General features: G+C 40.5%; 1 protein-coding gene across 2 annotated transcripts in view; it reads left to right on the forward strand.

Annotated features, from left to right (window-relative positions):
- The window catches only part of map2k6 (mitogen-activated protein kinase kinase 6), a 47,108-nt gene extending 22,349 nt beyond the window's left edge, over nucleotides 1–24,759 (forward strand). Inside the window, exons 2-12 of one of the 2 annotated variants that reach the window (XR_016491087.1) lie at nucleotides 9,979–10,039; nucleotides 13,538–13,586; nucleotides 14,592–14,705; nucleotides 14,977–15,096; nucleotides 17,101–17,217; nucleotides 18,412–18,463; nucleotides 19,337–19,464; nucleotides 20,322–20,399; nucleotides 21,745–21,884; nucleotides 23,095–23,286; nucleotides 23,601–24,759. Coding sequence is in view for 1 of the 2 variants with exons in the window: in XM_021581080.3 (XP_021436755.1) it covers nucleotides 9,979–10,039; nucleotides 13,538–13,586; nucleotides 14,592–14,705; nucleotides 14,977–15,096; nucleotides 17,101–17,217; nucleotides 18,412–18,463; nucleotides 19,337–19,464; nucleotides 20,322–20,399; nucleotides 21,745–21,884; nucleotides 23,241–23,286; nucleotides 23,601–23,678 (983 nt within the window). In the remaining variant the exon portion in view is untranslated. The remainder of the gene's footprint in view (nucleotides 1–9,978; nucleotides 10,040–13,537; nucleotides 13,587–14,591; nucleotides 14,706–14,976; nucleotides 15,097–17,100; nucleotides 17,218–18,411; nucleotides 18,464–19,336; nucleotides 19,465–20,321; nucleotides 20,400–21,744; nucleotides 21,885–23,094; nucleotides 23,287–23,600) is intronic. The other variant, XM_021581080.3, reaches the window with a different exon arrangement.
- The last annotated feature ends 236 nt before the right edge of the window (nucleotides 24,760–24,995 follow it).

Raw genomic sequence — 24,995 nt, forward strand, 5'->3', positions numbered from 1 at the left:
AAAATATATTTTTTAAAGTATTAATCTGATGCAACAGATCAGAACGTTTTGCTTAAAATGTTGATAAACTATTCTTTCTTAACATTATCAGAGCACAAGGCAGTAGGCTACCCACGAATGTTCATTTGGCTACCGGACAATGAAAGAAAGTTGAAAACCAATCAAACATGAGAGAAATAGGCTACTGGTTTCAATGGCATATGGTTGTCTTTATAAAATAATTGCCTCCAGGGATATTGTCGGATTTTGCCTAGGCTGCTTTGAAGCAATGTAAAACATTTGATTTGATTTGAATTGCCAGGGACATCACAATACAATATTATCACAATACTTAGGTGCAGATACGATATCGATTGCAATTCTAAACTGTGATTTTATTGCTATTTGATGTTCAAAACATATTGCTCACTATGTCTTCTGTAGAGAGATGAGAGAGAGCAAGGGAGCATGAATTTAGATCAGACATGGAAATAAAAGTGCTGAAAACACGTTGGCTCACTAATTAAAAAGAAGACGGGGAACAAGCTATAGGATGAATAATACATGAGTTATTTTTAAATCTAAAAATCGATACTTGGAGTCAAAGTATCGATATGATATTGGCCAAAATAATATTGTGATTAGTTACTATTGATTCCCACCCATCATTAGTAACCTTTCTGTGCATTGAGCTTCATACATCAGGACAGTAAGCGTCACGACAGTTAGGCCTAACATGACACATTCATCTGAACAAGCTTTGAGGTCTCTGTGTGCTGGAGCTCTGTGTGAAGTGGAGTGTGTGCCGTGCAGCTGAAAATGAGAGGAGCATAAATCCAGGCTTGTCTTCTTTCACCCTCCGAGGAGTAACCAACCGCCTCACGATGCATGCCATCACAGCAGGTCTCGTACACCGTTTTCTCCTTCCCTGCTCTCAAAGGGCAAGGGAAGGAGGGCATCTTAAATGCCACCCTATTCCCTATAATAGTGCACTACTTTTGACCAGGGCCCATAGAGAATAGGCTGCCATTTGGGATGCAACGGGCCTCTGCTCAGTAGCTCAGTCCTCCTAGTGCATGTCAAGCACGCCAAAATAATAAAATCAATGGATCACAGCTGACTCTTAACGATGATCTTGAAGTTTCCTGACTAAGCAATCAATGTTTTCAAAACACATCATTGACGGGGCTGACGCCTTTTGCAATGCTTTTCTATTTGTATAAGCTCCCTCCCTGCAACCATCCAATTTTTGTAAATTATTTTTTATTCAGTGTTTATTTGACAGGAGGACCGTTTTTAGTAAATCCATGTCATGTATCTAATGAAATTACAGGCCGACCAATTCTAGTCTCTTGCCCAATTATTGGAAAAAGATCTGATCGAACAAAATAACATTTAGTGGAAAAAGATTGGCCTGTCTGTGTAAACGCAGCCTGTCAGGATAGAGGGTGAACTTTGGCTGCCCGGCTCAGCTGGAGGCAAAACAGCACTTGTCATCATGGCTGGATTAAATGTGCACTTAGCTGTCCCCTGTCTGATTACCAGTTACATAAAACCTCCAGCTAGCACACGGAGGAAAGGAAAACATGTCATGCCGCTCCTCTTGCAAATTACTGCACTCTGGTTCCCACCGAGAGAGTGCATCGCATTGCATGGCATGCTATTCGACAGTGGTTACATCCCAAATGGCACCCTATTTCCTACATAGTGCATTACTTTTGACTAGAACCCTATAGGCCCTTTTCAAAAGTAGTGCACTATATAGGGAATATGGTGCCATTTGGGACACACAGTGACAGTCCTCTGGATGTGCGACAGACAGACTGTCTGGAGGTAAATACACTTGAATTAATTCCAGGTAGACATTTTGTTCCATATTTAAGTACTGATTATTAGGAAAGTTAGTTTAGCTACTCTTGCAATTTTTTTCCTAAATTTTGAATGAAAAGTGCTTGAATTATGTGAAACCCAGATGAATTGTGGATTTTATTTTAGCAACACACCTGTTAGGGTTTTGTAAACAGATCTCTCTCCTGTGTGTGTGTGTGTGTGTGTGTGTGTGTGTGTGTGTGTGTGTGTGTGTGTGTGTGTGTGTGTGTGTGTGTGTGTGTGTGTGTGTGTGTGTGGGTTGAATAAAACGTAGCAGGTCACCTGGTCCCAGCAGTCAATAATATTTAATCTAATCTCGGGGGCCAATTTTCTTTTTTCCTCCTTTCTGTTCTGTAACAGCCTCTCACCTCCAGCCAAATCTCCAGGCCGAAGCCTGGCCAAATCAAACAGCCCGGTAGGCCTACATCCTGTGAAAATCTGCTATGAGAGAGTTAGCAGGCTGCCACGCTTGGACTCGTAAATAATGCTAGCTCATGTTAGGCTGCTACCAAACCAGCAACTGTTATGGCTGCTTGTTACGAATACTGTTACGAATACTGTTACGAATACTCTGAAGTATCCAGAGTGTGTATCCTGTGTGTATTTATTTTCTATCCTTCTCCCCTCACAGGTGACAATCATTCCCCAATCAGTCGCTAATCAGAAGACACCTGCTCCTTTTCTCTTACCCTCACATCCCCTTTCCCTTGGTTTAAAAAAAACCCCAGTCAGTTGTATTCTCTGGAGATTGAGACACAGAGAGATTAAAACACAAAGAGATCAATCTCTCGCAATATTGCTCTCACTCGTTATTTTTTGGTTTTTGTTCCTACATGTCACATTTGCCCGGAATTATGTGAATATGTATTGTTGTGCTTCATGGCTATTTGTTTGTTGGTGGGGAAAGGGGGTATCAAGACAAGTCGCCCATGGGCATACACTACCCGTAGGGAAACTTTGTCTAAATACCATAGTTAGAACTGGGCGGACCACCCACTGTATTTTTGGTTGGTTATAGTTAGCTGTATTGAAGTAGGCTAGTCTAGCTTAGGGGTGTTTTTGGATATTTGTTTATTTCCTTGGGTCCAGCTCAGCCCCTTTTCCCGCCCCCTGTTACCGTGTGTTTAGAAATAAACCATGAGTGTTTGACGGTAATTTAGTTGTCTGGTTTTTCGTTCTCACTGTTTTTCGCTATTATACTTGGCATGAGTTATGTTACGGGTCTCGTTACCATCCCCTCCTAGACTGCATAATGTACAGACAAGGGTATGGTAGGATGTGGAGGTAAACCTAGGCATTGAGTGATGAGAGAGATATTGTCTCTAGAAACATAATTGAAACCAGGTGACGTCATCACAGGTGTGGGTGGTGGAACTAAAAGGTTGGATAAGGTATAATGAGCAGGGCTAGAGGCTCTACAGTGAAATAAGCCAATAAACACTAACCAGAACCGCAATGGACAAGACATATTGACATTAAGGAGAGGCATGCATAGCCGAGTGATCATAAGGGTCCAGTGAGTAGTGAGGTTGGTTCGGGTTACTGTGATTCAGACAGCTAGCCGGGCCATCGGTAGCAAGCTGGCAGAGGATGGAGGTCTGTTTTTAGCCTCCTCGTGCGTTTCCTTCGGTATATTAGTGGGGTTCCGTCTGGTAGAGGGGGACCAATCCAATTGGCAAAATAGTTATAGTGATCCAAGAAAATTGTCCGATAGACCTATTCAGATAGCAGCCGATAAGACAGCCAACGATTAGCGGGCCGCAGATGGGCGTTCAGGTAACGTCGCAACGGAGGGGCCAGTTGGATAACTCCCTCGGGCAGATAACGTCGGTAGTCCAGTCGTGAAGGCCCGGTGGGGCTCCGCATCGGCAGTAAAACGGGTCCAGATAGGTGATTGTAGCCCAGGAGTGGCTGATGGAACTCTTCAGCTGGCTAGCTCCGGAATAATTGATGTTTGCTCCGGGACCGACGTAAGCAAATAGTCACTCGGATAGCAGCTAGCTAGCTGCAAGATCCAGGTGTAAATGTCCAGAGCTTGTGGTAGTAATCTGGGGATATGGAGAGAAAATAGGTCCGGTATGCTCTGGTCTGAGTCGCGTTGTACAAAACTGGCGATAGCTTTTCGAGCTAAAGGATAGCTGATGACCACCAACCATGGTTAGCTGAATACTAACGTTAGCCAGTAAACTGGCTAGCTTCTATTGTGGATTTCAGATTTGAGGTGAATAATACTTGTATTTTTATTTTAAATTGGTGAGGCGGGTTGCAGGAGAGTTTTGAAGTTGAGTTTTTAGAAAATAAAATATGAAAAAATTTAACTATATATACACAGGACACGACAAGACAAGGACAAAGGACGTCTGACTGCTATGCCATCTTGTTTTAAACGTGATAAGGGCTAAAAACAGGTGTACTAAATACGACATGAAGATCACATGTATTGGTCGGTCCCCCTATAGTTGAACAGTGATCTTCTGTTGTAGTCATCGTGGTGAAGTTAACCACTACTTAAGCAGGACTGTGCACTGCAGTGACCTGAAGCTGATACACTTATGCACAGACAACACCGCCGAGAGTATCGTTAGGTAAATCTCAACCGTCTAAGAAGCCTTGTGCTGACGAAATGGTTCCCAGTGGAGCTTCACAGCATGACAGCTGTAACCCAAAGGATATATACTGAACAAAAATATAAATTCAAAAATGACTTAGTTACAATTCGTATCAGGAAATTGAAATAAATAAATTGGGCCCTGCCGGTTGGACGCACTGCCAAATTCTATAAAACGATGTTGGAAGCGGCTTATATGGTTGAGAAATTAATATTAAATTCTCTGGCAACAGCTGGTGGACATTCCTGCAGTCGGCCTGCCAATTGCACGCTCCCCCAAAACTTGAGACACCAGTGGCATTGTGTTGTGACAAAACTGCACATTTTACAGTGGACATTTATTGTCCCCAGCACAAGCTGCACCTGTGTAATGATCATGCTGTTAAATAAGCTTATTGATATGCCACACTTGTCAGGTGGATTGATTATCTTGGCAAAGGAGAAATGCTTACTAACAGGGATGTAAACAAATTTGTGCACAACATTTTAGAGAAATATGCTTTTTGTGCATATGGCACATTTCTGGGCTCATTTCTTTCTGCACAAAAAACATGGGACCAACGCTTAACATGTTGCGTCTTATATTTTTGTTCAGTGTAGAATGCCTAGTATGCTCACAACTGTGTTGCGGTATAGATATTGCTAGCTGTTGTGTGTGTATATATGTAATTGTATTATTTATCTTTTATGACTGTACTGACAAATGACTAAATGATTTCAGCTGCATCAAACCATTAAAGTGTTGACTTCAACTGGTTGATCAATTCATTGTGATATTCAGTAAATGTATTTCAATAAACTAGCTTCAGTCTTACTGCTAAAACAAATGATGCAGGTAGTTGGTTTATCATTTAAACTTTAATTTGTTGCCAAGTAAACATGTTTTAATTAAACGGTAGATTAGTCTGTCAATATAGAAAATAAGTAGACATGACTTGTATTTGCTCTAGAGACCGAGGTGAGTTTACACAGCAGTATGCAGGAACAGTTATCCCTGAACTTGAGACATCTGTGGCATTGTGTTACAAAACCGTACATTTTAGGGGCCAAGCTGTTTAATCAGCTTCTTGATATGCCACACCTGTCAGGTGGATTGATTATCTTGGCAAAGGAGAAATGCTCACTAACAGGGGTTCTAAACAAAACATTTTTGAGAAATTAGCTTTTTGTGCGTATGGAACATTTCTGGGATCTTTTATTTCAGCTCATGAAACATGGGACCAACACTTTGGAAGTGTAGGGTATCTCTCAGACTGCCTGGGTGGCCAGTAGGGGCGTAACAGCCGCAGGCTCAATATATGTTATTTTCATCCCGCTCTCTCTGTCGGTCTCTGCTCTGGCCTGCCCCCCCTCCCGTTTCTATTTCCCTCCGTCCATCCCTCATGCCGATGTCTTATTCATATCTTCCTCTGGGTCTCTGGAATTTAATTGAGGACCTCTTGAGATTGTTGGGATTCCGGGCCGTGTGGGTTTGGAAGAGGAAGAATAAGCGGGCTGATTGGTTCTGCCTGCTATGAATGCCACTCTGGGTTTATTATCTGCAGTGTGAGGCATGGGCCTGTCTGGCTGCTCAAAGATTTTGCTCTAAATTCACAGTGCTCGAAGCACTGTCTCTGGCAGCCTTGGTTTCAGCAAAGATCGCTCTGGCAGAGGTCACTGGCTGTTTTCTTCGCCATTTCTTTGGCTTCAGTACTACTGCTTTTAATTACATGCTGACTACACCGGGCATGCACGTGTGTGCGCTATTGTGTGCATGCTGATTTTGTCTATCCACACCAGATGCGATCAGAACATGCAAGTTTAAATAAAAAAATAACTCTGAACCAACTATATTCATTTGGGGACAGGTCGAAACACATGAAACATTCATGGACATTTAGCTAGCTTGCTGTTACTAGCTAATTTGTCATTGAATATAAACATTAAGTTGATGTTTTACCTGAAATGTACAAGGTCTTTTTTTTTTTTTTGCTGTATCTTTGTAGTATATCGACCCATTTTGAGTCACACAATCGTGTGTTCTCTACTCAGAATATATCCACAGATAAAAGGGGAAACCTTGTTAGTTTCCAGTAATCTCTCCTAGTTGTCTTCTGTGGTTTTTATATGGCGTTGGCAATCAACTAAGGTGCATTACTGCAACCAACTGGAGTGGCGTGGGTATATTCTCCTAAAACCAATGAGGATATGGGAGAGGCTATTTTAGCGCCTGGCTAGTCAGATGCATGCAAGCAGTTTGGATGAAATTATTAATTAACAGAGTACCAGTCAAAAGTTTGGACACCTACTTATTCAAGGGTTTTTCTTTATTTGTACTATGTTCTACATTGTAGGATAATAGTGAAGATATCAAAACTATGAAATAACACAAATGGAATCATGTAATCAAAGTGTTAAACAAAAAAAGATAATGTTTAAGATTATTCAAAGTAGCCACCCTTTCTTTGCCTTGACAGCTTTGCACGCTCTTGGCATTCTGTCAAACAGCTTCATGAGGTTGTCACCTGGAATGCTTTTCCAACAGTCTTGAAAGAGTTCCCAATTATGCTAAGATATGATATGATGTTATTAGTAGATTTGGATAGAAAACACTCTGAAGTTTCTAAAACTGTTTGAATCATATCTGAGTATAACATAACTTATTTAGCAGGCGAGTGGTTATTATGCCAAAATTCTCACAGATGTGAAAATATATGAGCAGAATTGTAGTCTTAGGAAGAGCGTTTTTTGAAGGCCTGTTTTTGAAACTAACCATATTTGATTAGCTCAGGACAGACAATGCAGCATATTAGCTTATTCTTTCCCTGTACACTGTAAATGATATAATCTATTGATCCTATACCTTTCTCTCTTTTGTTCTGAGTAACGATCACTGGACATTTGTTCTAGCTCAACTGCATGTTCCATTTGTTGTGATTTTCCACTCTGGAGAGATCTGATAGAATCCTAATGTTTAAACAGGCCTGCCATAGGTCTGCGTCCCAAATGGCACCTGTAGTGGACTACTTTTGACCAGGGTCCATAGTGCACTATATAGGGAATAGGGTGCCATTTGGGAAGTACACCAGGTCTGCTCCAATCACTTAGCGACATCTTGACTATGCGTGCCTGATTGAGCTATATTCAAATGTTTCTCTACTCATGTAATTCTTTGGCATGTATGTCAGTGCGTGCACTGTCTTTTTGTATCGTTACGAGTTACTTCCGTTTGCGCACATGTATGTATCTCCCATGCATGCAAATCTGTGAATGAATGTAAAGCAATCCCATATTAAATCGTCGTGCATTCAGCAGGGAGTGGTGTCTGGCTACGTTGTGATGATTTGCATGTTTGGCCTCTGGACTTGAGATGAAAGCTTTGAAAGCTCTTCTCGATGGATCAGAGCGTGCCGCGTCTTGTCCTATCCCATTGAGCCTGAGACTGTGAGGCTGAGGCTTATTTCTGTGTAGTTTTGTTGAATCACCTAGCAGCATGGCATGCCATGCACAATCATTGTGAAAGCCTGGTAAAGTTGGTGCCGGTGCTCAACCAAAACCACTAACCAGATATTATTTTTGGCCGAAGTTTGGGTTATGAAAATGCATTTTTTGAGGTAGTGAGGAGGCAGAGGACCAAAGAGAGAATGCCAGAAGTATACTTTACCAGCCTGGCATGCATAGTCGTTGAGAAAGCTTGGGGAAGCTGGTGCCTGGTACTTAGCCATAATAACCACTCACAAATTCATTGTTTTGGCACAGAGAGCAGTGAGAGTTGCCAGCAGCTTGTCCAAAGGATGTGTAACGTTGCATAACATACTGTTAGAAATGTATCGTGTAGAACAGATATGATTGTCAGATTCATTCTATTTCTATCTGCAATGTTCAGAACATTTCAGGCTGGCAGGGTATGTTATAGGAAGGCTCTCTGTTCGGACCTCAGCCGCCCAAGTTTCACTGAACACACATGCCAGGTGTTGAATAGAGCAGGGAATATTTTGACAATCTGAAACCTGCAGATAGAACAAAAACTGTTGGTTCAAATGTAGACTTATTAGAACACTATAGTGTCGGTTTTCATTTAGGCTACTATTGTTGTCTGTGTAAATGCGTGTGGGAGGGACCCAAAGTGACATTTTGGTGCAACAAAGCTGCTTTGGAAAGTGGAAGCCATGAGGTATGCAGTGAGAGGCAGCACAGAGAGGTGGTGGGGGTGGCACACCATGGGCTGTGGTTTCAACAAACCAGGACACCCTGTGTGTGGGTGTTTTATTTATATTTGTGAGGTTTCAGTTAGTATGGATGGTATCGTTGATTGTATGATCGTTTTCCTCACAATACTTTAGTGAAACTTTTTCAACCAAAAAAATGCTAGTCCCGTGAGTTCATTGACTGAGTAGGCACTGTTAACAGTGAGCATTAGCCTACAACATCATAGCACAGACTTTGCATTGTCAGGTGGGTTTACCTGACAATGCAAAATACCGCTGTGGGATTCTCCCAAGTACTTGTCTTCAGTTACTTTTAAATGTTCTCAGGTTTGAAAACTATGCCTCCTGGTGCAAGTCAAATCACTGCGCTCAAAGCCAGGTGGTGGCATCACCTGTTTACAGTGTGTGATGTGGATGTGTGGCCCAGCCCTGCTGTGTGAGCAGACCTGGATTTAAATATTATTTGAAATCGTTCAAATATTTTCAGCGTTTGCTTTAGTCTGCCTGGACTGCCAGGTGGGCGGGGTTTCCAATTTTGGGACTTTTAATATTGGTTCTGTTGCAACAGGCAAGCTAAATGACATGCAATTATTTCAAATGGTAGTTAAACCCAGGTCTGTGTGTGGAAGCACTAGCTTCCTCATCCAGTCAGGGGAGGTGTGAACCAGATGCTCGCGTGCACGCTCACACATACACACACTTTGTCGGCGATGGCAACTGTCACTCATGCCCCAGTCACACCATCAGGAGTGTCAGTAATGCCCTGTTACTGTGGCATTGTGCCATTTAAACCCTCTGCCCGCTCAGTGCAGTACCTCCAGATGGCAAGAGCTCTAACACACCTGGCTCCACCACTGCAGACATATCTCCTCTCGCTGCTCGCAGTCTAACCCACCTGGCTCCACCACTGCAGACATATCTCCTCTCCTCTCGCTGCTCGCAGTCTAACCCACCTGGCTCCACCACTGCAGACATATCTCCTCTCCTCTCGCTGCTCGCAGTCTAACCCACCTGGCTCCACCACTGCAGACATATCTCCTCTCGCTGTCACAGGGCTTGTTGTGTTCAATTAGGATCTGGAGTCACTCACTGCATCCAACCGTAAGTGTCTGACTGGCTGTCGCGTGTTGGGCTTGGGCTCTGGAAGGGAAAATACACAAAGATGGGACATCTGAGATTACTAAAAGGAACATTTTTAGAAACTCCAGTTTACAATTGATTGTGGTCATCCAAACTGCTGTTCTAACTTTGTTGAATGTGATTTGCTGTCTTCAGGTGTGTATAATTGTATTGTTCTACAAATTGTTTATTGCTGTCCTTTCTGTCTCCCTCCAGGTAAGAGGAAGCCGGTGCTCTCGCTCTCCAAGGATGTGTTTGAGCAGCCTGCTGCTGCCGCGTAAGACTTTCAGTCTTTATCTGCTTTATGACAACTCTGTGTATTCCAACACTGTTATTCCCCTTGTGTAATTACAAAAAAACTCACTATGCAATTAAAATGCGGTTACTAAAGTAGCCTATTAGTACCAAAATTGTATTACCATGTCGTTACTAGTGTAATTACAATGTTACTTGAGTACAAAGGTACAAGAGCAACTTAATATATTAATATAACGTGTTCCCCTGTTTTTTATGATACATGATAATATGAATGTCTTGTTTTGCACACTTTGTACAAAATAATCAAATGCAGGATGACAGGATCTTTATAAAACGTAGCTATACTTTATTAACTTAACTCTGGTGTAACAGATGTGATTATATTCTCTTTTGCGTTGTGTAATACCTAAAATGTCATGTATTCGTCCCAGTTGCTCTGACATAGAATGAGCACAAGATGTGTGACATGCACCAAGATGACTGCTGTAGCATAGATCGCCTGCACAGAATTATCAGACTGGGGAAAAATCACTAATATACTCTACCGGTCAAAAGTTTTAGAACACCTACTCATTGAAGGGTTATTCTTTATTTTTACTATTTTCTACATTGTAGAATGTGAAGACATAAAAACTATGAAATAACACATGGAATCATGTAGTAAATATGTTTTATATTTGAGATTCTTCAAATAGCCACCCTTTGCCTTAATGACAGCTTTGCACACTCTTGGCATTCTCTCAACCAGCTTCATGAGGTAGTCACCTGGAATGCATTTCAATTAACAGGTGTGCCTTTTTAAAAGTTAATTTATGGAATTTTCTTGCAAATCAGTTGTGTTGTGACAAGGTAGGGGGGTATACAGAAGAGAGCCCTCTTTGGTAAAAGAACAGCTCAAATAAGCAAACTGAAACAGTCCATTACTTTAAGACATGAAGGTCAGTTAATCCGGAACATTTTAAGAACTTTTTATGTTTCTTCAAGTGCAGTCGCAAAAACCAAGCGCTATGATGAAACTGGCTCTCATGAGGACCACCACAGGAATGGAAGGCCCAGAGTTACCTCTGCTGCATAGGATAAGTTCATAAGAGTTACCAGTGTCAGAAATTGCAGCCTAAATAAACGATTCACAGAGTTCAAGTAACAAACACATCTCAACATCAACTGTTCAGAGGAGACTGTGTGAACCAGGCCTTCAGGGTCGAAATGCTGTAAGTAAGAAGAGATTTGCTTGGACCAAGAAAAACGAAATTTGTCCTTTGGTCTGGAGTTCAAATTGGAGATTTTTGGTTCCAACCGCCGTGTCTGTGAACGAATGACCTCTGCATGTGTCTTTCCCACCGTAAAGCATGGTGGTAATATGGTGTGGGGGTGCTTTGCTGGTGACACTGATTTTATTTACAATTCAAGGCACACTTAACCAACATGGCTACCACAGCATTCTGCAGCGATACACCATCTGGTTTGGGCTATCTTTTTTTTTTTTTTTTTGAAGGGAACTCCTTCAAGACTGTTGGAAAAGCATTCCAGTTGAAGCTGGTTGAGAGAATGGCAAGAGTGTGCAAATCTGTCATCAAGGCAAAGGGGGGTTATTTGAAGATTCTCGAATGTAAAATATATTTTGATTTAACACGTTCTTGGTTACTACATGATATGCAGGCAAGCTATTTGTTATTTCATAGTTTTGATGTGTTCACTATTCTACAAAAAATATAACCAAAAGGTGTTCTAAAACTTTTGACCAGGAGTGTAACTATAAAAAACACTGTATAAATAAATACCTGAAAGAGCACATAAGATGTGACATGCACCGAGATGGGACATGCACCAAGATGGCTGCTGTAGCATGAATCTGACATGCACCAAGATGGCCGCTGTAGCATGGATCTGACATGCACCAAGATTGCTGCAGTAACATGGATCTGCTGCAGTAACATGGATCTGACATGCACCAAGATGGTTGCTGTAGCATGGATCTGCAGCAAGAAGAAACCACCATGTATGAATCATGAGCTAAATACTACCACCATGACTTCAGAGCATGCTAGCTAATCGCTCATACAGCAATCATGTCAAAATGCATGGCTGGAATACATCAAACTGTATATTATGCACGTGTTGAACTCGTAAACATCGTAAATATGCAAACAGAACACAGCACTTCAGAACATGACCTACTGCCTGCACAGAATTATCGGGCTGGAAATAATTTTTTTGAGATCTCCCCCTATCAGTAAGCGCAGCCAATGACATTACACCTTATTGACGTCTGACTTGAACCTACCAAGTGAAATATATAAACATTAAATACACATTTTTGCAGTGGCAAGTTGAACCATAACTAACCACTTTACGCTGGTATGTTCGTGTCTCTGGCCATGATGAACTGCAATAACCTCACGACCTGGTTGGTGTTAACCAATCATAGCACAGTATGATATGACAGCAGAATGCAACCGATTTTTTTTGATTTAAGTATGTTTCACATGAATATTACAGGATACAATGCTGCTAAATCAACTTAATGATCCTAAAGATGTCACTGGCGACTGTTTCCTCCCATGACTAATGAGGATAGAGGAGGCTAGTTAGAGATGACCTTTTGGATGCGTTCACATACTGTTACATTTGGCGCAATGCCCCAGTGAATATTGTTGATGGAGCACATTTTCACTGTCAAAGAGAAGATAACTCTGGACTAATGCTCAGTTATATTAACATTTAGGCTACATGCAGTTATTCACATGAAATGTGTAAATCATAATGAATTAATGCACACCCGGGTATGGGGTCCATTCTGAATTGAGTTGAAAATTGCTCTAATTTCAATTAAATGGTTGAATTAGAATATCATTGGAATTTGTTTTAAAGAAAGTAGAATTTATTTCAATGAAATCCAAATGGCTTATTTATTCTACACCCCACCAAATGAATGTTTATTTTGACATATGGTCAGCAATGCCATGCAGCATAAGGTTGAAACGTTTCATTTTTAAAACTCAATTTAAACCATTTAAAATTTGAGGTCTGGAAACATTCCAGGATCATGTCTTGTGTTGTCCATAATAATGAATAATTCCCTTAACGTTTTTAAATATCAGAAGATGAAAAAAATCCCAGAATGCATTAGATCGAACACTGCAGTATACAAGGGAACAATCTAACGTCTCTTGCCAAAGAAGAAAAATACAGTGGCATCTGAATTATAAACAAATTAATATTTGAAATGGTATGTGTATTTTTTGCATTAAGTGGCATATCCTTTCGATAAACTATTTGTCAAGTGAATGAGACTTTCATGGTTCACCTCTCAGTTGAATTGGTTTAAATTATTTACATTTTACTTCAATTCAAATTTTCTGCATCTTGTGGGGTGTGGCCAATTCATTGTCTGAATTAAATTAATATAAATATATTCAGAAATTCCAAATGTACCCCAACCCTGATGAATACAGAACATGATGTACATGATGTACATAAAAAAAACAGTTAATCCTAACAACTGTCTACCTTACAGACCCCCAAGAGATTTGGATTCGAAAGCTTGTGTGACCATCGGAGAGAAGGTACCTCATCTAGTTAATGATCAGTATGCTATCTCTTACTGTCTCTCACATTCTTACCTTTCGTCTACCACTGTTCTTTCCCACACATGTTCCTTTGACAAAACCTTTCTATAAAACTAAAGAACTTACATAAACATATGTTTTTACATCTGTGTATAGTTGTTCAAACCTCTGTATACTTTAGGTTGAGTTAGGTCCTCTGTCTGTGGTCTGGATGCAGAAAGCTGAAAGCTTGGCTCAATTAAGGGTCTGTGAGCCGTAAAGAACGGCCTAACAAACATTATGACCCAGATTGAACACTTCTGATTGTAGGCAGACTGGAATGTGCTTTACTGCCTGACGGGCAGTAAAAATATTTATTTTAAACTCATCAAATAAGTGGAATTTTCCATTGGCAAAGATGCAAGGTTTTTTTGTCTTACAATATAGCCTGAAGTCAAAGTCAGGGCTGCAATTTATTTTTTGGTTCTTGTATAAAGTGTAAGAAAACAAATGGTCCCATGATTTACGTAAACTTTTCTTTCAGATGAAAAGGGGCATTTGTGGTGTCTTTGGACTCAACCCATCAACCCCTTAGAAGAGACTATATACAGTATTTAGTGTTAATGTTCAAAGCTTTCCATGTTGATAAAAAACTGGTTGGAGTAGATGTTTAAACAAAGACGTAGCTCAGAGCAAAGCAGCACTCTCAAATAAAGAGAATAAGAGATACTCCCACTTAAAATGACCCCCCCGTATGTTGGTAGATTAGGATTTAGTCTTTCTTTTCGTGTTTGTCGCTCTCTGTTTCTGTTTGTTTGCACAAGATGAGGATTGGGTACCAAAAACCCCAATGACCTCTTGTGACTTAATATATTTATCCCTCTTTTTGTATTCAATGATTACTTCAAGTATGGGAGAAGTAAGGGAAGGAAGGGAGATTTTACCCAGTCTTGCTCTCTCTCATTACATCACTGTGTTTTAATCCAGCCTGACATGGCTCTCTCCCCTGTCTGTCCTATGCAGAACTTTGTGGTGAAGGCCGATGACCTGGAGCAGATCGACGAGCTGGGAAGAGGGGCGTATGGTGTGGTGGACAAGATGAGGCACATGCCCAGTGGCTTGATCATGGCAGTGAAGGTATGTGAGATTTGATGATGTAATTGATGTTCACTTTCAGGAGATCTAGGTCAGGTTACTATATAGCAAAAGCACTTATAGCAGCCTAATTCTGGTATTTTGAACAATCAGGTCAGTTATTTTGCCAATAATTGGGTAAAAGATCAGAATTGGGCTGCCTTTGTTAATGCAGCCATAGTGACAGCTGTTGATGTAATAAGTTTGTTGGATGGATAGATGGATGGATGGATAGACTTGATTGATTTTTGATGTCCTTTCGCTCCCACCCTAGAGGATCCGTGCCACAGTGAACACCCAGGAACAAAAGAGACTGCTGATGGACCTGGACATCTCAATGAGGACAGTAGACTGCTTCTACACAGTCACCTTCTACGGCGCACTCTTCAGAGAGGTAACTAGCTACTTTATTACAATAATACTTAGACATTATAGGTTGTTTTTCTTAAACCCAAATACACTTTACAATAAACAGCCTATTTGTTTATTTTGTTGCCATACGTTTTTACAATTGCAAAAGTTACTCTATGGGGTTCTCCTACTGACCTAGTTTATTCCTATAAGGAACATAGGCTTCCTACAATGTCATTACCAAAATAGAGGACAGAGCCTTGTAGATATGCTGTTAAGTATATTGGCACCCTTGCAATTTCAAACGGAGTGCAATCAATCAGAATGTTCTGTTTTTCTCTTTTTAAAAACAGGCTATTTTTATCCTGTAAACACATAAAATGAGGATTCCTCAAGGGTTCTATGGTAAGGGGGATTGTTCTATGTGTTGCAATAATGACTAAAATAACCCTTTGAACTCTTTAATGGTTCTTTGCAATTCAGAAAAGTGTTGTTTCATCTTTGAGTTATAATTCAAATGTGGCTCATTTAGAGTATTTTGAGGCTACAAAAAAAATGAATCTGTAATTTAGGTTAATATTGTGGAATAACTACAATGTTGTTGATCCGTCCTCAGTTTTTTCATATCACAACTATTAAACTCAAATGTTTTAAAATCACCATTGGCATCATGGTGAAATCCCTGAGCAGTTTCCTTCCTCTCCGGCAACCGAGTTATATCTTTGTAGTAACTGAGTATATTGATACACCATCCAAAGCCTAATTAATAACTTCAACATGCTCAAAGGGATATTCAACATCTGATTTTGATATTTTTTACACATCTACCAATCCGTGCTCTTTGTGTGACGCATTGAAAAACCTCGCCGGTCTTTGAAGTTGAATCTCTGCTTGAAATTCACTGCTCGATTGAGGGACCTTACAGATTATTACATGTGTGGGGTACAGAGATGGGGTAATAATTCAAAAATCCTGTTTACCACTATTATTGAACACGGATTGAGTCCATGCAACTTATTATGCGGTTTGTTAAGCACATTTTTACTCCTGAACTTATTTAGGCTTGCCATAACAAAGGGGTTGCATACTTATCGACTCAAGACATTTCAGCTTTTCATTTTTAATTTCTAACATGTTCTACAAACACAATTCCATGTGTGTGTATATCAGTGACAAACTCAATTTAATACATTTGATATTCAGGCTGTAACAGAAATATATAGAAAAAGTAAAGGCGTGTAAATGCTTTCTGAAGTCACTGTATATAGCACCAAAAAGGGATCTGCTATGGTTTTGTCACTATATACTGTAGAAGCATTTTTTGTTAGTGTGTAGGCACCTGCAACTTAGCACAAGTAGGATAAATTACAATTGTCCAGAACATTTTTGACTTTGTGGCCAGTTGTTAATTAAACAAATACAAGTGTAAACAATTTGTATTTATTTTTTTATTTAAACTTATTTGAGGAGAAACAGTGAATCGTGCATCGGTGCCAACATATTTGGCCCCATCTGTATGTGCATAGAGGCAGGTACCGAGTTACTATCTTAGTCCTCTTCCTAACTATATGGAACATAAGGCTTCCTACACTGCCATTACAGCCTTGATTTATACAATGACAGAGTACAATGATGTGCTGCCATTCAGACCGGTACCATAGAGATATGGGAGGGCATAGCTTTTTATGTTGTAGTCAACATAAACAAATAAGAATTCCAGATTTTTCTGGATGTAGTTGCCTTCCTCCTGAAGAGAAGAGCGTTCCACAGGATATCCCTCCACAGCAGAGCACATTGGAAAAAGCTCTTTCCTGTTAGTTGAACCGTGTGTCAGGAATGTGGTCTGACTCTGTTGTGTTTTTCCAATCCCTCCCTCAACCGCTTTCTCAATCTTTCTGTCTTCCCCTCTTTCCATTTATTTTTCTCTCTATCGCCAATCTCTCTACCCCTCTATCAATCTCCCCCTTTCGACTCCCTCCATCTCTCCATCTGTACATCATACTGTATCCTCCACTATATGAAAGATTGCCCCTTGTTATGTAATCAGGGTGATGTGTGGATCTGTATGGAGCTGATGGACACTTCTCTGGATAAATTCTACAAGCAGGTGATAGATAAAGGCATGACCATCCCCGAGGACATACTGGGAAAGATGGCTGTCTCGGTGAGTAGGACTAGGGCGCAGGGGACCATTTGGATTGGGCCCATGTACAATCATACTGGTAGAAGTTTCACCATATTGCTTATACCAATCAAATCCTCTCAGATCTCCACAAATGCATAGGGCATAGAGTGTAGGTGATGATTTGGGATTATTTGGTAAAAGCATGCGTTTTCTGTATGTTCCATATTTGAAATGCAAGATAGGCCATACATTGAGAGAGGATTCTGTGTAATTTAGATGTTGTCCACAAGATGGCAGCAGTGTGTGCAAAGTTTCAGACTGATCCAGTGAAGAATTACATCCCTACACAATATTTTGTTTCAATATAAATTCGGTGAATTTATGAATGTTCAACGATACATAACTATAGAGAACATACAAAAATCCTATGGTAATAAACAATTGAAGATTACACACTCCCAGGAATGTCATACATGATGGATCATTAGTATCCCTACAGAATACACACTAACCTTCACACATCTAGATGGTTGCTCGGGGTGGGTGTGGAGCCAGAGACAACAGTGGGGTCAAACTGTAGAACCCAGTTCCTACATTTGAATATACAAAACTATGCTACATTTGATCTCTGGGACCCTCAGGATGACAAATCAGTGCAAGATTACTGAATTTAAGTACATTATTTACCTTCAGAGTTGAATGTATCAAACCATTTTCCGCGAGAAGTGTTTTGTTGTGTTCTATCCTCAAACAATATTTTGTTTGCTGTAATAGCTACTGTAAATTGGATACTGCAGTTAGATTAAGCTTTCTGCCCATATAAGACATGTCTATGTCCCTGAAAGTTGGCAGTTTTTTACAATGTCACATTATTGCATATTGAGCAACAACTGTCCCGGTTTAGGGACACCAGTCCCGTAGAGGTTAATTCATATGAGTAGGACTAAAGTTATCAGTCAGCCTAGAGACCAAGATGGATAATACATGGGTTGGTTATGTGTAGGAATATACAGTATATTATGAACGTATTGTTGTCAGATCAGTCAGTCTCTAGACAAAGAGGAATAGCCTATTACTGTACGTGGGTATACATGTAGTTGACTAAATGTGTTAATTCATGCTAGGTGCTTAATATAATAAGAATGAATAAATAATAGATGCAACCATATGGATTCCCCAATCTCCTCTTTCTGCTGGTGTTCTGTTCTTATGTTCTAATCTCCCTGGTTACAGGTAGTGAAGGCTCTGGAACATCTGCACAGTAACCTGTCAGTGATCCACCGAGGTAACATCAGAGTTAAATAAAACGTTTTATATTCAAATATGTATATGTTACTGCCAGAAATAAAGGAAAGACTTGAGTAAATGATGGATACACAGTATGTTGTGGTTCCTGAGTTAATTAAGCAATTAACATCCCATCATGCTTAGGGTCACGGTTAAAGGGTATGTGTATATGCGTCTCAGTCCCCAGATCTCAACCCAATTGAACACATATGGGAGATTCTGGAGCGGCGCTTGAAAATGTTTTCCACCATCATCAAAACACTAAATGATGGAACTTCTCGTGGAGAAATTGTGTCGCATCCCTCCAATAGAGTTTCAGACACTTGCAGAATCTATGCCAAGGTGCATTGAAGCTGTTCTGGCGGCTTGTGGTGACCCAATGCCCGAATAAGACACAAAGTTGGTGTTTCCTTTATTTTGGCAGTTACCTGTATTATGCTTATCTATGGGGTACACCCAGTTGGACTAGTGTCCATCCTTTAAAACCATGTCTCACCAAAGGTCAAAGACTCTATTTCTTGTGTCTAAAACCTGTGTTCCATGCATCTGTTTCTGTATTAACATTGCATGTAGTAATTTAAGATGATTGCAGGTTACTAAAATAAAGTGAAAACTGTGCCTAGCCAGCAACCACAGTCCTGCTGCAAATGTGTTTTGAGGGCTGTGTGTTTGAGACTGTTATCTGCTTCCCAGTTCTGTCACTGTGGCTAACTGACTCGGCAGATTAAATCAGTGATGACCCTGTTTCTCTTTCACTTCCGTCACACTCCTCTGTCTCTTCCATATCTCTTTCCTCCTCTCTCTCTCTCTCTCTCTCTCTCTCTCTCTATATCAATCCATCTCCTCTTTTTCTCCCCTCTCTCTCCCTCAGATGTGAAGCCATCAAATGTATTGATCAACACACAGGGCCAGGTGAAGATGTGTGACTTTGGGATCAGTGGTTACCTGGTGGACTCCGTGGCCAAGACCATAGACGCCGGCTGCAAGCCCTACATGGCGGTAAGTGGGTGTGTGGTAGGAGAGGTATAGGGGTTTTAAAAGATATACAAAATATATGTCTACTCAGTAAAATCAAACTATAAAGATTTAGGCTTAAAGATGCTCATGAGCCAAAGCGGGTCCCCAAAACTGTTGGACAGCTGTGTACGTCATCCAATTATGTTATGTCCTGCAAAAATAGTATGAAAATAATTACATTTCCTACAATTCACATGACCTATTACGAATTCCAATTCATACAATGTTACTTAAAAAAAATGTTTTTTAATACATTTAACCTTTATTTAACTAGGCAAGTCAGTTATTTATTATTAATATTTACAATGACGGCCTACACGGTCAAACCCGGACGACGCTGGGCCAATTGTGCACCACCCTATGGGACTCTCAATCACGGACGGTTGTGATACAGCCTGGAATCGATCCAGGGTGTCTAGTGATGCCTTAGACCACTGCGTCACTCGGGAGCCCAAATGCTGGCTCAGTGAATAACTGTTTACAGAACATAGATATGATACATGATGTTAATTAATTATTGTACAAGTTTGACTGAGCTGACTGCTTGCTGCCTGAATGTTTCAGTGCTACAGGTCTCTATGTTATGTCATTAGCCATGCCCTTTAATAACCACGGTTAGCTTTTAACTGCTGTGTGTCCACAGAGACTTTGATTGGCTGAGCAATTTAAGGCCTGGTAGCACTCCGAGAACAGAATGGGTTGTGTGTGTTTGAGGTACAGATGATGGGGGGAGTTTGGGTCGTCTAGGACAACTAATGTTAGTTTGCAATACTAAAGTGATATTATCCGGGTCTCGTGTGTGTGTGTGTGTGTGTGTGCGGTTCTGTTCTGTCCCCCAGCCAGAGAGGATCAACCCAGAGATTAATCAGAAAGGCTACAACGTCAAGTCTGACATTTGGAGTTTAGGAATCACTATGGTGAGTCTCTATTCAAATTTGTACTTATGCAGATTATTCATTTATAATTATAAAAAAAGTGATTATTACACTAGTAGGCCTATTTTATTTTATTAATGCTACAGTAACCACAGATTAAATGTTTTATTTTAGTTTTCCTGGGTGACATTTTGTACATTGCTAGTAATAGTCAAAAGTGGAGAAAAAAAAGTTATTGAATTTAAAATAATTATTGTGCTAATAGAACATGTTTTTCATGTTCAAGAAAAGCTTTTGTCTTTCAGTGAGACATGATGACCCTCTACTGCTCTGCTCCAGGAGAGCTGTTACATATTCCTCTCTCTCATTTGCACATCCTAAATTCTATCACACCCAATATCAGTTTGGTGTCAAAAGAACGTGATGATCCTCCAGCTGCCAATGGTAGTTTTCAGAAATGTAACTGTCTAGGGCAGGGGTATTCAACTCCTAACCTCCGGAGACTGCTGGTTTTCTCTTCTACCTGATAATTAATTGCACCCGCCTGGTGTCCAAGGTCTAAACCGGTGCCGATTAGAGGAGAACAATGAAAAAACACAGTGGAACTGTATTCAAGGTCCAGAGTTGAATTTGAGGGGTCTAATGTCACACATCACCCAATTTCTGGCGTTTAACGACAGAATCTTTAGCTTAGTGCATTTTATGTACAACAATACAATGCTGCATTCCTGCATTGCACCTCCATTACTAGGTCGCTTCATGCCATTGTTTTGAATGTTCTAAAGCCACCCTCTACCGGTGGCGCAATACTGGTGCCCTAAAGTCGTGATAATCCCAGTCATTCTGGGCGGAGGCTAACGACTGTTTAGTGTAAATTACATTACAGTGCCTGGAAATACGATTATATTGCTAAAGTAGTCAAATGTTTAGTAGGAAACAACTTTGCCAGCATTATCATGTTGTCAAATTTACTTTCGACATACGGCAATATTGTCATTAGCCAGCAAAGTTCCTCAAAAATAGCTAGCAATGCTAACGTTAGCTATTTTAAATCAGGTGACCTCTCGATCTTAGCTAACTAGCTACCGTTATACTGCATCGAAAGTCAATCTGGCGACATCAAAAGGTTTTACCACAAATGATTTGCCTCTCTTTGAATGGCATTGTATTTCCAAGCCACTAATGCACTTTTGATGAAATGCTCATCAGCGCTCATTGACGATGCATTGAGTAGAATGCTCAGTTGCTCATCAGTATAAAACAAATGTTCAAAATAATATTGTGACGAAACATGCAACCCATGATTAGCCTGCTCTCTAGCAGTGCCCTGTGATATCCTGTGCCCTGTCATCTCATTCCCTGTAATATCCTGTGCCCCCCTCTTCAGATTGAGCTGGCCATCTTGCGTTTTCCCTATGACTCGTGGGGCACCCCTTTCCAGCAGCTGAAGCAGGTGGTGGAGGAACCATCCCCCCATCTTCCTGCTGACCAGTTCTCCCCTGAGTTTGTTGACTTCACCTCCCTGTGGTACGTTCTCCTCTCCTGTAAAGCTAGCCTGGTCCCATATCTGTTTGGGCTGTCTTTCCAAGTCTATGGTCGTTGTTATATTTGTCATGACGGCGACCATTGGATTTGGCAAGACATCAGAAGCAGATCTGGGACCAGGCTTACCTGTACATAATTTAGGCCCTACAAAAGTGTTGTCAATGTCAGTTATGTCAGTATTTTCTTTCTGTACTTTGCCTCGTCTAATTCCACTCAAGGTCTTTGGCTATTGTATGAGTCCTACTTGAGCGCTTGCTGGATTGAGACTCACAAGTGAATTTCTCTTGACAATTTTTCCAGTTGTTGTTGTAATAGCCACAAGTACTTTATGACCAGGACAGAATGTGATGCATGTGCCTGGGTTCCAGAGACTAGGCTACCCTCTGTGGAATGTGTCTAAATGTGCATTCTCACCAGCCTGTTATGTCTACCGCGCACTGTTAGGCCTCCACACCAATTATTTAATATCTACTCATGCCATTTTTCCCTTCACACAACCCTAAAAGGTTTTACATTTGTTTTACATGTAGGCCTACAGTACAGAAGATAAATGACATTTTTTCCCACCATAAAACCTTGCTAATGGTCATCTTGGTATGTTGTGTTGTTCAATGTAGGCCCTAATTTTTCAGTTTTATGGCTGTCCGAAATGGGAACGTATTACCTACAGCAGGGATGAGCAACTTTGTTCTGGGTGGGGGCCACACAATCTGAACTAATCATGAGGGGCCGACACTAGCCCTTTGGGAGCCCCCACCTTGCGAGCAAAAGATTTTAGCAGCCTCCCTCTTGACAGCGGAGAGAAAAAAAATGTAAGCTTTAAAGTTAAGTTCCTGCATTTAGAAATGGGGCGTAGAGAAAATGTTGCCATTTTAAAGAAAGTTTGCTGCAATTCTGCACTTTTTGCCAAGGGGCAAAGAAGATTTTGGATTTTTATAACTAATTTCATATGTTTCTACACATCGTGCAATGGGGCAATGATAATTTGTTTCAGTTTTACAGCTAATTTCCTGCAATTCTACTCATTTTGCCATACTGCTATAAATGTTTGCAGTTTTGAATATGAAATCTGGGTGAGAATGATTAACAAAATCAACCCCCCCCCCGATCAGTAATTTGACTATGATTACTAGAAGTTTAGTTAGCTGGCTAGATGAATTTACCAATCTTTGGGTTTTTACTCCGTTGACAGGTCCATGTCCGCTTGCAGCTGATTCAATCTGGAGTAGAGTGGAGTGGGAGACACATTACCAGATATGAGTCATCTAACAGTATCTCTATATGAATCATAGACATTGCAGTTGTAATCCTTTCTCTCATTGCCCTTTTCATTCCCAGCTTAAAGAAAAATTCCAAAGAGCGGCCAAACTACCCAGAACTCATGGTGAGTGTGTTTTGAACTTTGGAGATGTCTTATTATTTAGTTACACACTTTATTTTCAACTCTAAGAAATGTTCAATACAAAGTGAATGTGAGTATGTCCTCTTCCATTACTAACAGTTGACCACTAGATGGCAGACTTAGTCCAGTAATAATTTGTTTTGAAATAATCTCCCCACTTAATTTATATCCAATCAATGCTATTGATTATATATCAAACTTTTGTTGAGTATATTATTTTTCTACTTTATTTGATTTTACATGAATCACTTAAGAAAATAAATGAGACAATTGATCTTTTCTTCTCTTCATCCCAGCAACATCCTTTTTTCATCTCCCACGAATCCAAAAAGACTGACGTGGCTTGCTTTGTCAAGGTCATCCTCGGGGACTGATCTAAGACAACGCTCTGACCAATTTCCACAGGGGGAGGCGGGCCTTTAAAAAAAAGCACCAATTGCAAACCCTGTTACCTGCGGGACTCCACAACGCCTCCCCAGTTCCCGACCCCTCCCTCTGGCACAGATACAAATGGACAGTAAAGGAACTCCGAGGAGATGAATGATGCCCAACCATGTTGGAGGAATGAGGAGTTAGCCTTAAAGCCTCAAGGCCCTCACATATTAGATATAGGCAGTGGGGCAACGTGTAATTTACTGTTGTTTTGAGGATTGGTGGGCCGGGCCATGTGTAATCTGGATTAATTTAACTGTATGAAATGCGACTCCCGCCGACTCTAATTTTGTCCCACCCTTGTTACTGTACTAGACCCACTGCTCAAACAGTGATTTGGATGTTAGTGAATTTAGGAACGTGTGGATTATGCCCTGTGCTATTGGTCAATCTCTAATATATTTTTAAACCTGGTGTGAAAACATAAAACAGAGTTTTAAAAACAACTAAAAGTGATAAATATACATATGTATAATCTAAATGTTTGTATTATACTCAAAGAAAGTTGCATTGGTTTACTAATAGACTGCACATGTACAGAACATATCTACTATATAATGAGTGGGTTTCAGTCCCCTTAGATAAACAGAGAGATTCAAATTCTATGACTGTCCAATGGTTGAGCTGTAGACCGCTAGACAGGCTGGAGGCCTCAGTCAGAACTGCAATGGGTTCTTCAAAGTATGTTACTGCAGTTTGCTCTCAACTGCTCTCTAATGTTGTGGGCTGTGTGTTTGGGTGGGTGGGTGGAAGCCTTCCATGCATGTGTTGTGAGATATATGTGGGCGATGTCATTGTTGTGGGAGGGGTGCATCTAATCCTTCCTAGTCACTTCCTGAATATTATTCTGTTCAACTCGAATAGAACTGGAGATAAGTTATACAGTTATTATTTTAAAGATATTTAGCTTTTATTTATACTGATGAGATACTGACAGTATATTCCAGTGCGCTTATTTATTAACTGCTGTTTTTTTCCCTTTGAAAACTCTACATTAACAATAGATAACTTTCTTATTTTACTGTGTGTGTATTTATTGTGTGTCGCACTTGACAGGTAATGCTGTACTGAAACAGTTACTCATAACGCAAGCCTTATACACTGACTATACATTAAGGACAACTGCTCTTTCCATTACATAGACTGACCAGGTGAAAGCTATGATCCCTTATTGATGCCACTTGTTAAATCCACTTCAATCAGTGTAGATGAGACAATTGAGACATGGATTGTCATAGGGTTAATGGGCAAGACAAAAG

Source organism: Oncorhynchus mykiss, chromosome 23, assembly GCF_057628025.1.
Source record: "Oncorhynchus mykiss isolate SJ-2025 chromosome 23, ASM5762802v1, whole genome shotgun sequence".
Lineage (NCBI taxonomy): Eukaryota > Metazoa > Chordata > Actinopteri > Salmoniformes > Salmonidae > Oncorhynchus > Oncorhynchus mykiss.